General features: G+C 43.5%; 1 protein-coding gene across 2 annotated transcripts in view; it reads right to left on the bottom strand.

The window, feature by feature from the left end:
• INTS6 (integrator complex subunit 6) overlaps positions 1-12310 on the bottom strand; it is a 185674-nt gene that overhangs the window by 74393 nt on the left and 98971 nt on the right. For both annotated transcript variants that reach the window (XM_029602804.1, XM_029602805.1), the window contains exons 8-10: positions 10901-11053; positions 9641-9773; positions 7616-7710 (exon numbers count right to left, since the gene is read on the bottom strand). In XM_029602804.1, coding sequence (XP_029458664.1) covers positions 7616-7710; positions 9641-9773; positions 10901-11053 — 381 coding nt within the window. The remainder of the gene's footprint in view (positions 1-7615; positions 7711-9640; positions 9774-10900; positions 11054-12310) is intronic.

The following is a 12310-nucleotide window of genomic DNA, read 5'->3' as shown; positions in this document are numbered from 1 at the left end:
CTGCCCTCTTTGCCCTGATGGTATGGGCTCGACCACTCTGGCTGTTAAGAGGGAGGACAATTTGGCAGGACACCCAGTAGGTTCAATTGGTACCCCTGATGGCAATGGACAGAATCCGCTGGTCCGAGGTTATACTGGGCCACTGGTTTGCAAAGAACTGCAGCCTTCCCCTGACCACAGGGTCCATCATCCCGGGTATGGGCAATTGGTGTACGCTCCCTACGACCCAGTCAAAACCCCATCCCCAGAGTTGACTGAGGAGCCAGCTGGAGCTTGGGGGCTCTTTGCTGCCTGAGATACCCACAGGATCCCTGATGGTGTTGATGGGAGCAAGGAGGTGGAGGATAGTACTTCCTTTGGCAAAAGAAAGACTTCCTTGGCCCCGGTCTTGCCGGCCTCCTAGAAGAGGAGGATGGGTCCAGAATACTGGTGGAGAGTTGTTGGAGGGTTTCATGGTGGTCTTGAAGCTGGGCCATAGCATCCTTCACCCTATCTCCAAAGAGATTCTCTCCAGTACATGGCACATCAGTGAGTTGTTCCTGTACCTCTGGTCAGAGATCCAAGGCCCGCAGCCATTACATTCTACGAGCACTGATTCCCACTGCAGAGACTCTCAATTCCATCTCAAAACATCGTAGGTCGCACTGGCATCGTGTTTTCCACACCAGTGACATGAGGTTGTCCTTCTGCTGTTGAGGCAGCTGCTCAGCTACCTCCTGCACCTGTTTCCAGATGTCCCAGGTGTACTGGCTCACGTAGAGCTTATAGGCAGCCATGCGGGCAATGAGCATGATGCTTTGAAACGCTTTCCTCCCAAGAGCATCCATCGCTCTATGGTCCTTCCCCAGGGGCGCTGAGGAATGAGTCAGAGTGCTTGGCCCTTTTGAGGGCGGAGTTAACCACCATCGACCGGTGGGACAGCAGATGTTTATTGAATCTGGCAGCCTTCTGGACAAGGTAAATCCCATCTGCCTTCCTATTAACGGGAGGCACTGTGAGTGGGTGTTCCCATATTTATTTATTTAAAAAGATTTCTATACTGTCTTTATAAACAAAAATTTGACCAAAACGGTTTACAATATATTCAAAATCAAATAAAATAAGAATAAAATCAAATCAAACTAAAAGAAAAACATCTAAAATTACATAAAAGTATATAAAAATAACATCAAAAACATAAACAAAAGAAAGCAAAGTTTAATATGTTCTCTGTAAAGCCTGTTGCAGGTTTAGTTATCTGTGAACCGAGATGATGTTCCCAACGTATCCCGGTATATAAAAACACTTAAATAAATAAATAAATAAATAAATAAATAAAATAAGGGGAAAAAAAAGTACAATATACTCTTTAAGCCCTAGTTCTACCTATAATATACTTTAAATAAATTCACTATACTAAACTTTATCCAAAACAGAAGCCAGAAAAAAATAAAAATAGAAATAAATTCCAAAAAACTTTCAGTGCACTATAGCATGCTAACTAACTCAATCACTATAGCATGCTAACTCAATCACAGTGAGACATTTTAAGAAGATTTCAAATCTGCATAATCTGCATAGGCTATTTTGAAAAGGTATGTTTTTACTGATTTTTTAAATTCTTTGCGATTGGTAATTTGTCTTATAGCCTCGGGAAGTGAGTTCCAAAGTAATAGACCTGCTACAGAAAAAGCTCTCTCTCTGGTTATATTTAGTCAAGCGAGCCTGATGGTGGGCACGTCAAGTAAATTTTTACTAGCAGATCTTAAATTTCTGGTTGGTTTGTAAAATCGTAGTGTAGTACATAACCATGGAGAATCGGAGTCATGAATTAAAGCATGAATTAATGATAATACTTTATATTGCACACAAAATTTAATGGGAAGCCAGTGTAAATTGAAGAGAACTGGAGAAATATGATGTCTCATTGTTGATCCTGTCAATAGTCGGGCTGCAGCATTTTGAATCTGTTGCAGAGGTTTTAATGTGGAATCAGGTAGGCCTAAAAACAGACCATTACAGTAATCTAAACCTGAAAAGATAAGAAACTATAAAACTGTCTGGAAATCTGATTTAAATAACAAGGGTTTTAGTCTTTTTAAAGTCTGCAATTTGAAGAATGAATTTTTTACTAAGTGAGAAACATGATGTATCATGGATAAATTAGTATCTAGTTGTATACCCAAGTTACGGGCTATTCCTTTTACTTCAATCACCTCCTTTCCTAATGTGATTGATGATGGTGGAGAATTTATAGGATTATCAATCGCACTTAACATGTTTTTTTTGTGTTAAGTTTAAGACTACTGTGACTTAGCCATTGTTCAATAGTTTTTACATAAATTTTACATAGTGAGATAGTATCAGCCCAAGATGATTTATATGGAACAAAAAGTTGTATATCATCCGCATAAATTTTGAATTGGACATCTAATGTTGATAATACCGTGTTTCCCCGAAAAATAAGACATCCCCCAAAAATAAGACCTAGTAGAGATTTTGCCGAATTCTTAAATATAAGACCTCCCCCGAAAGTAAGGCATCCCTTGTAAACAGGGGCGGATTGACCTATCGGGGGATCGGGCTTCCCCCGGTGGGCCGGTCAATCCTGTGACGTCATTTTAAAAATTTTTTTTTTTTTTTTTTTTTAAAATAAAGTTTCCAAAGTATTAGGGGCAGACGCGAGCAGTGGTATCCCGAGGGGAGCCAATGCCCCCGGGCACAAGGAGGCTCATGCGGCCGCTCATGCCCGAAGAAAAATATTGCGTTCAAATGCGCTGATGCTCTTTCTCCTTCCTGCCTATGCGGCCCCGGAAGTAAACGTTGCCGGAGCCGCGTGGGCAGGAAGAAGGAGGAGCATCAGCGCGTGCAGAAGAGGAGCCGCCACGGGCTGCTGCGAATCCCAAGTCGCAGCGGTCCAAGAAGAGGAAGAGGCCCGGTAGCGAGGAAGAGGCCCGAGAAGTTCAGGGCCGCTGCAGAGCCCATCCTGCGGCGACACGCGAGGAGGAGGCCTGCAGTGGTATCCCAAGGGGAGCCGATGCGCCCGGGCGCAAGGAGGCTCATGCGGCTGCTGAGCCTCCTTGCCCGAAGAAAAAGATCGCGTTCAAACGCGTTGATGCTCTTCCTCCTTCCTGCCTGTGCGGCCCCGGAAGTAAACGTTGCCGGAGCCGCATGGGCAGAAAGGAGAAAGAGCATCAGCGCGTGCAGAAGAGGAGCCGCCGCGGGCTGCTGCGAATCCCAAGTCGCAGCGGCCCAAGAAGAGGAAGAGGCCCGGTAGCAGGGCTGAGGAAGAGGCCCGAGAAGTTCAGGGCCGCTGCAGAGCCCATCCTGTGGCGACCCGCGAAGAGGAGGCCCAGAGGTGAGAGAGAGGCTGAGGGTCTGTAGAGGGTGTGTGCGTGCGTGTATGAGATGAGTTGAGAGATTGTGTGTGGGAGTGAGGATCTGAATGTTTGCAGAGGCAGCATGTGAGAGCCTCTGTGTGTGTGAGAGAGACAGCGTGTGACGGTGAGAGCCTATGCTTGAGCAAGACAGCATGTGGGAGTGAGAGAGAACCTGTGTGTGTGAGCATCAGACAGCATGTGCCAGTGAGAGACTGTGTGTATGAATGATTGTATGAGACACAGCATGTGACAGTGAGAGCCTGTGTGTGTGTGAGAGAGAGAAATGCATGTGAGAATGAGAACCTGACTGTGTTTGAGGGAAGAAGACGGAGAGAAAAGAAATACGGACGGAAAAAGGACAATATAAAAGGAACTGGCAAAAAAATAAGAAAGGGAAGGTGGAAAAAAAAAAGCCTGTGACCAACCGATTAGAAAACTAACATCAGCCAGCAAAGGTAAAAAAATAAATAAATTACTTTTTAGTGATTGGCACATGTAATCTTTGGGAATGTGCAAGAATAGCACTTTCTCTATGCGGATCTCACAATGTACGAGATCAGCATGGAGAAAGTGGAAGCCCACGAGGCCTGCACAGAGGAGGCAGCAGAATGGGCTTCAGTGTCAGTAGCAGCAATCGGCGCCTCCCCAATAGCCATGTGGCAGCAGTGACAGTGGCATCAAGATTACTGACATCTGGGGATGGTGGCAGTACCAGTCGGGGGACCCCTTCCAAGCAGTGTGCAGAGGTTCAAAAGCAGCAGAGTCAGCCCAAGCTGACTACCATGAATGCTGCACACTCCTACCTCTCTCTGACAGCACACTGGTGGGACATGGCTGACGCAGGGGCAGCCAGCAGCTCAACGGTATTAGACATCCCCTGAAAATAAGGCCTAGTGCATCTTTGGTAGCAAAAATTAATATAAGACACTGTCTTATTTTCGGGGAAACAGGGTATATGAACAATGGTAACAGATAGATATTGAACAATACTGGAGATAGGGAAGACCCTTGTGGAACTCCAGTAGCTTGAGTATAAATTTGTGAGGATTTGCCTTTAAGATGTACTTGATAACATCTATTAGAAAGATAACTGTTAAACCAATTTAAAACAGTATTTTGTAGGCCAATTGTTTGAAGTCTCGATAAAAGTATTTTATGGTCTAGCGTATCAAATTCTCATCAGCAACACCCTTAAGGATCTCATGTACCCGGATCACCACAATCTCCTTAGGAGGCTCCAACTGGAGGATCTCAAGAATTTTGTGTCTGGCATCCTCTTCCATCTATAACTGATATATTATGGCTTCCGCTATCACCCTCACAAAACCTGCAAAGGTCAAGACCTCAGGCGGAAACTTTATTCGCTCCTCTGGAGGAGAATGTTCTGAAGGAAGACCTTCGGAGGATTCCAAGACAACGAAGCTGTACCGGGAGCCGGTGCCAGCTGAGTCAGTAATACACCGATGAGCACACTGAGCTTCATCAAAAGCGGTATGAGGATGGTCGGCACCAGGTCTGGTGCTGTCGGTGCCACAGAAACAAAGCCTTACAGCTCTCGGTCAACTGCTAGCTGGACTCAGCACTCCAGCTCCTCCTCAAACAATGCTGATGCCAACACCGACTGGGAGGAAAGAGGGGTGGTCAGATCCTCTTTGGACCCATGAGGTGTATTGGTGACTGGCATCGGGACCAGTAGAGACTGTCGCGGATCCCTGGCATCGATGGAGGGTTGGCACCTCCATGGGGGTAGCTTGGGGGGCATTGTGGCAAAAAATGGTGCATCCCCATGCCTGGCACAGTGAATTGATGGGGACCAGTGTTGATGCTTCTTTGGTTTCCCATGATGATTGGCCCAGTCTTTCCTGAGATCCACGATGGTCAGTCTCCAGAGCCCCATCTACCGACAGGATCAACAGAACCAACAGTCCCGCCGATGTCGATGGCTCAATGTCCATTGGTGTGACTCCTTGGTCCTTCAATACCAGTGCTGATGGCTCAGACTTCTTTGACCCGAAGAGAAATTCCATCTTGTCGAGTTGAAGTCTACATCCCTTCGGGGTCATCTGGGTGCATAAGCGGCAACCCTGGACATCATGCGATGCCCTCAGGCAGAGGACATATATTTCATGCGGATCTATGAAGGATGTGGTCCTTGGGCACCGGGGGCATCACCAAAATCCAGACGTGACCATGTCTGTCGAACCGAAATTTATGGCGGTGGGGCAGCAATGGCTGGCAGGCACGGATGTACTACTGCAATGGGGAATATTCTGTGAAAGGAAACATCCGAATCACCAAAAACCCTGACTAGGAGCACCAAAGGAATGGCACAGAGGGACCTGGTGACAGAATAGCACGGAAAAAAAAAAACTGTGAAAATGCGAGAAAAAGGAAACTTTTCCACAAGGCTAACAACAGCCCAAAGTGAGCTCACTCACATTGCGAAACTTACTGCTCAGCGGAAAAAGAGAGGCTGAAGAGGGACCCCATGTGGACGCGTGGTATAGGGCATTTTGGACATGCTCAGTATACCTAGTCAAAGTTCTAGAAACATTGACAGACGTTTTCCACATCAGGGCTCCATCTGATGTCACCCCATGTATGAGGACTATCATCCTGCTTGTCCTCGGAGAACAAAATCTTTATTCATACAATAGTAAATTCATGATTGCAAACTGCACTCTAAACCTTTAATTACAGATATTCAGCTCAACAGCAGAGGCCGAGGATACTTCAGGGGAAAATGCCCTTTCCTTAGGGCTTACAAAGGGCAATTTTCAAAGGCATTTCTGCAGGTGAAACAGTTTTACCTCCAGAAATAGTTTTCTACAAAACTGCCTGCCTACTTACCTCAAACGACGGTATACAAATTAAATAAACATGTCCTATTTGTACAAAAACTTACCCAAACTGAGTGGAGTTGGGAAGCAGGGGTCTGAATTTTGAATTTTCAAAAGCGTGCGTGTAAATTCTTTCATTAAATTTGTGCGGACGTTTCAGCAGGTGTAATTATGCGCGGGCAGTTTGGGCTGAATAATTTTCCCAAGGGGAAGTATGTGCATACTTTCCCTTTGAAACCGTTGTAATGTATTTGCCAGCTAAATTTTGTGGGGGGTTAAGAAGTTACCCTCATAGAACATATTCTAAACATGCAACCACATTTCAGGCAGACACACGCAATTACAGCATCAACAGGGAAGTGATGTATAGCACCAGGGGATTTTGCCTCAACAATACCCCGGTGGAGAGACTGTTCACATAATTCCAGAAAGCATGGGATAAGACAGAGAATTCCTTAAACGCAAGGAGGAGAGGGTACAGCTTTAGACTGGGTAGGCTTCGTGGTACTGCTTCAGGAATGAGCAGATTAAATGGGTCTTTTACTTAACTGCTGGACTTTTCCAATATTAAATGGTTACTGAAGGGTAACTATGTTCTATTACTTTTTGGGTTCAAAACTAGAAATATTGCTTCAAATGGTTTTACCTTGGAGAAGTGTTTTAAAATAGACTAAGGGGTAGATTTTAAAAGCCCTGTGCCGGCGCGCCTATTTTGCATAGGCCGCCGGTGCGCATGTCCCAGGGCTTCGTAAAAGGGGCGGGAGGGGGCGTGTCCAAGGTCAGGGGGCGGTCCAGGGCGGGTCCGGGGGCATGGCGACAGTTCGGGGGCAGGCTGGGAGGGCGGTCCCGAGTCTCCAGGCACTGCGGCCTGTGCTGGGGGATGCTGATGCGGCGCGCGCGCGCGCACCGATTTTGCACAGCCTTGCGCGCACCGACCCCGGATTTTATAAGATACGCGCGAATCTTATAAAATCCGATGTACTTTTGTTTGCGCGCATGTACTTTTTTAAGATCTACCTCTAAATGTGCAGGGTATACCCTAGACACTAATTAAACTGGTTCCCCTGCAGAATTTACATGACTTACAAAATAACCCCACAAAACTTGAAAAGTTAAAGATACTAACTATATTAATCATGTTTTGGAACACATTGTCATTTTTGAAAAAAATGATTCCATGAAAAATCATAGTTTTCCTCACAAAAGACCAAGGAAGCAGCAAGCCATAATCTCTGAAAAACAGCACCACACTTAGCGCCAGATTCACCAAGGCATTTTTCCCATTCTGTCTCTATGGGAAAATGCCTTAGTTACAAATTTTGTTCCCCAGAAATAAAGTAATTTAATACATTACTTACTCAGTTCAATTATACTGCATTATGCATGTAAAATATATAATAATGAACATCTACTTACACTGAGATAATAAGGGGGCATGGTCTTCAGATAATTTTCAAATGATTGCCTCCACTTTAAAGTCGGCTTGGCCTTGTGCACTTTGAATAAATCATCTGAAAGGCAACAATTACCATTCACAACTAAAGCACTTGCAATAATCACCAGAAAAGAAAAATAAAAATCTCATATTCCACGCTGTGCATCATTTTGTAACACTTATAGGAGGCAATTTTCAAAAATCCCAGTTTTGTATGCATAGATGGCCTTTAAAAAAATTACCTGAGGGGGTTGTGTATGTACAAGTACAGGCAAAGGAGATTTTATTATGCGCACTACAATGAAGCGTTCCGTGAAGGGTGGAGATAGAACTGGCGCACACGCTTTCGTTTTTCCAAAGTATGCGTCTAAGTACAAATGCATCAAGTTACACCTGCTCTCCAGAAGGAATAACTTGATGCGTGCATGTCAGTGCTGGTTATGCACACACCCGCAAATTTTCAAAGTGGATTTATGCACATAAATCTGCTGCGAAGATTCTGGATAAAGTAGCAGGTAAAAAATACCCGCAGGCTATAGTCTATGAGGGCTGTGTGAAAACACTCATAAAAACAAATCATAAAAACAAATCAGTCCATGAAAACCAATAAATAAAAATATTTCAGAACTCAGTATGTGCACACCATAAATCAGGTTGTCTTAAGTATAAGATGACTATTAGGATGTTCAGGAGATCCTCACAGGGATATCAAGTTGATTTTGTAAGCCCTCCATCCATTTCCTATTTGCAGCCACGCACTGAGAGATCCTACTTGCTACCTGTCATGAGTTTTTGTTTTCCCATCTTTCACTTTTTCTCTCTTGTGATGATACAGCAAAGTCAGTTCCTTCAAAATCCATATGCAATAAGCTATTTCAATAGCCAATTAAGTGGCAAAGGAAAGAATAATCAGAGCTGTTTATTTTTTTGCATACTTTTGAGAAATGGGCATCACTAGCAGGGTCATTCATCAAAATGTGTTATGGCATTAACGCATGCGTTGACGCCATAACACATACACTAAGAACAATAACGTACGGTGCAAATGGGATCAGGAAGGAGTTTGGGATGGATTTAGTAAAATGAGAGGCAATATTGCACAGTGCGATAGCATAATGCATGCTATTGCACGGTTTTAACACTGGAAATAACTACACCTTTTTTCCTGGCGTTAGGCTGTGCGATATGCCCGAAATAGCCATAACGCAATTTGTGATAAATTTGTAGAACTGCATTTTGGCCATTTCTGGTCTTGGGAGGGCAGTAGGGAGAGGGAGAGAGAGAGAGCGCCTCTGGGAAGGGCCTCATAGTGTGCAATTATTTATATCTCTAAGGAGGGCCATCTAATAGGCTGAGGTGAGGTGTTGGTGGTGGTTCAGGGTCCAGCTTTACATGTAGAGTGAGATGTATGAACAGCACAGTACACATTGGTGAAGATTTGATGTCATTTGGAGTGAGGAAAGTCTCACAAAGATGAAATTTTGTGAGATAGCATAGAACAAAATGTCATCTTTGTGAGATTTTCCTCACTCCAAATGACGTCAAATCTTCACCAAGGTGTACTGTGTCGTTCATACTCAATTCTACATGCAAAACTGGCCCCTAAACCACCACCAACACCTCACCTCAACCTATAAGATGGCACTCCTTAGAGATATAAATACTTCACTACTATGAGGGCCTTGTAGACAGTCTCTCTCTCTCTCTCTCTCTCTGCGAAAAATAGGGATTACCGCAGGGTGTGATAAGTTTACCGCACCATGTGATACTAACGATGCGAAGCAGTATGTTATCGCGTGGTGCAGTAATTCTAAAATTTCCCTAAACACGCCCCTTTTTCTTAACACGGGCATTATTAATGCTTTATTAATGCATTTTGATGACTCTAGGGGTACATCTGTTATGATTTTGCCACTTGGGTTTTTGGCATATTGCTGCGTTTCACATACACAATATCTACATGCTTTAACACCTACTGTCATAAAGCATGTAAAATTTACACTTACCTAAAAGGGGAAGAAGAACTGGATAATTGTAAGGCATCACAAACAGATTCACGCAATTCAGTGCTGTGCTGGCTTTCAAGTAACCAAAAGGATGGCCAACTTCACTGTATTTTGCACTGTTGGTCACACACACCTTGAATGAAACAGTTCATAAAATTCAGCTATCGCCCATACAGTAGTGTCTTTTTATAGCGCACAAATATTTACACATGGAAACCAGTAACCATGCTCTTCCATTTCTACAATACTCAAGATCATCTATTTCCAAATCAACCAAACTTTTTCCCAGTATGTTCGGTTGCTGGTATGTCTCTAGAAGGATGTATTTGTGCTGAAACTGTAAGGAGTGATGGCAGTAAGCAGACCATTTGATATTTTAGGAGCTTTTCCCTTTTCCTCGTTGCTCCTTTTGGGTTGCCGAACGAGGGCCAGAAGCAGTCTTCTGAGACGTGGAGCACAGCGTGTGTTCAATACGGCTCTGGGATTGTTCCCTTGTGCTGTGCAGAGGTATTTGCTCCGAGTCTGCTGTTGGGAGAAGTTTGCTCACGGGACCACAATGCCACACAGGGGCCAGAGAAGACAGAAGACTGTAACCTCACCTGAAGCCCAGAAAACAATCTGTGATGCAAAGACCAATAGATCAGTTTGGGACTTGTTCTAGGATGAGAGGAACAGGAAGAGCCACTGATGGTGGTAAGGAAGGTTGAGAACCAGTGGCTGAGACCTCAATTGCTGTGATTCAGCATCCATAAAATGGGAGTCAAATTCAACAATCAGAGAAGCAAACAACTGGAACTAAAGTCTTATCTTAAACATTGCAAATACCAGCTTTGCAAAGGCAGGCATTCTTGAGCAAATACTTTGTGAAGGTGAACCGAAATCTGTAAAAAGTATTCCACAGTCTCTGAGGTACTAGTTGTTCCTTCAAGTAAACTATAAGTTGCTTGCTTCTTTTGACGATACAATTCTTGGAGAAACGCATTCAACACATGTTTTGGCCATGTGTTTTATTACATTTATATAACGTTTTCCTTGTAATATTGGGTCATTTCTCTGGCTCACCAATTTGTTTTCTGGTTTCCCTTAGTCATTTCCCCTTTGCTAACTGAGTGGGCTATTGCCAGGGTGATGACGAAAAATGAACTTTTCTTTACTTTTCTTTGCTGATCCCCTGAATGCATTTTTAATCTTTAAATTATGAAAGAAGTAAACAAAACATCAAACAACCACCCCCGCCTTAAGAACTTATGTTTAGCTCACCTGCCAGCAGGCGTGAGGCGACTTTCTTTCCAGTATAAACTGGGTCAGTGGTGAAGGTTCCAACTCATACTTATCAAAAGGAAGTTTGTCGATCACCATTGGCTCTAAATCAGTGCAGGAGAACTTCAGAATAGGATGAGATGTGCGTGGGGGCTAAACAGAATGACATAATACTTATTAACCCTCTGTTTGTAAAAATAAAATAAAAATAATTAATAAATTGCTATAAGAGAGTAATATAGCAGACCACAGCAGAAAAAAAACTAGCTAGCCCATCCATTCTACCCAGTTACTGCTATCCACACTATCAAGGATATATCCAATTTGGCAGCCATAGAGTGTGACCACATGTAAGATGTCACTCCTTATCCAAAAGTGTGTATTATCTTTCTACATTGGACTCCATCCTCCTGTGTAGTTGAGCATGCAAGATCCCCTTTTCTAGTTCACATCCATGACCTCTCCCTTCCCATGTACAAACAAAATCTCAACAGCTACTTACACCAGCATAGCTGTTACATGAACATCTGGTTTCCTAGGGGCCCATGGTCTTTCTGGATAGTGCTCTGCTTCTACTAACCCAGTGCACTGACCTGATCAGCACGAGGAATAAAGTCTGCCAGACTAGGACATGTGTGTGCGTTCCCCCCTAAGACTTCTAATTATCACTGTACTTGCAGCCTATCAGACACACCCAGTTCCTAAATAATTATTCTGCGTTCTGTTCACATTTTAGCAATGCAGGATCCTCTGTGATTATACCATGCCTTGGTGCCCATCACCATTTAACTACCAACATCTTCTCCAGGAGAGCATTTCATGCACCTACTCCACAAAAAATCTATTTCCCAACATTGCTCCTAAGTTCACCACCTCAGAGCCTCATATCATGACCTCATTTGTTCTAGAACTTTTCCCAGTGAAAAAGATTTGTTGTGTATTATTAATACCATTCCGGTATTTCACTATCACCCTTGACTCGCCTCTCTTCTAGGGTATACATACAGGACTTACTATTGCAGCAAGATAAAATGCTTTGCTAACAGGATTATCAGTCTTTCTGAAGGGAACTACCCAGTGAATTTCCAGGAAAGAATAGTTCTTTGTCAGATTTTGGGGACCAAGTTTGACCATTCTTTTTATATTTTATTTTCTTCTATAAATAAAGCTGAGCAGATCGATATCATCAAACTTGGTCTGGTGAAACAGAGTGGTCAAGAAATTAGCTTTGAGCCTTTACAGTTACATTACCTTAAGATGTTTCAAGTAACAACAATTCAGTGTTATGTTTCTAAACTGACAACCATGGATCAACTTAAAACACTTGTTTTGATTTTAAATGTTCAAGCATCTCCCAATAGGCCTACATTGGCATGCTAATGACCGTGAGGCCTGGTGATGTAACATCAG

This window comes from Rhinatrema bivittatum, chromosome 5, assembly GCF_901001135.1.
Source record: "Rhinatrema bivittatum chromosome 5, aRhiBiv1.1, whole genome shotgun sequence".
Classification (NCBI taxonomy): Eukaryota; Metazoa; Chordata; class Amphibia; order Gymnophiona; family Rhinatrematidae; genus Rhinatrema; species Rhinatrema bivittatum.
The sequence above is the reverse complement of the archived record's forward strand: the minus strand, read 5'-3'. Positions and strand labels throughout refer to the sequence as shown.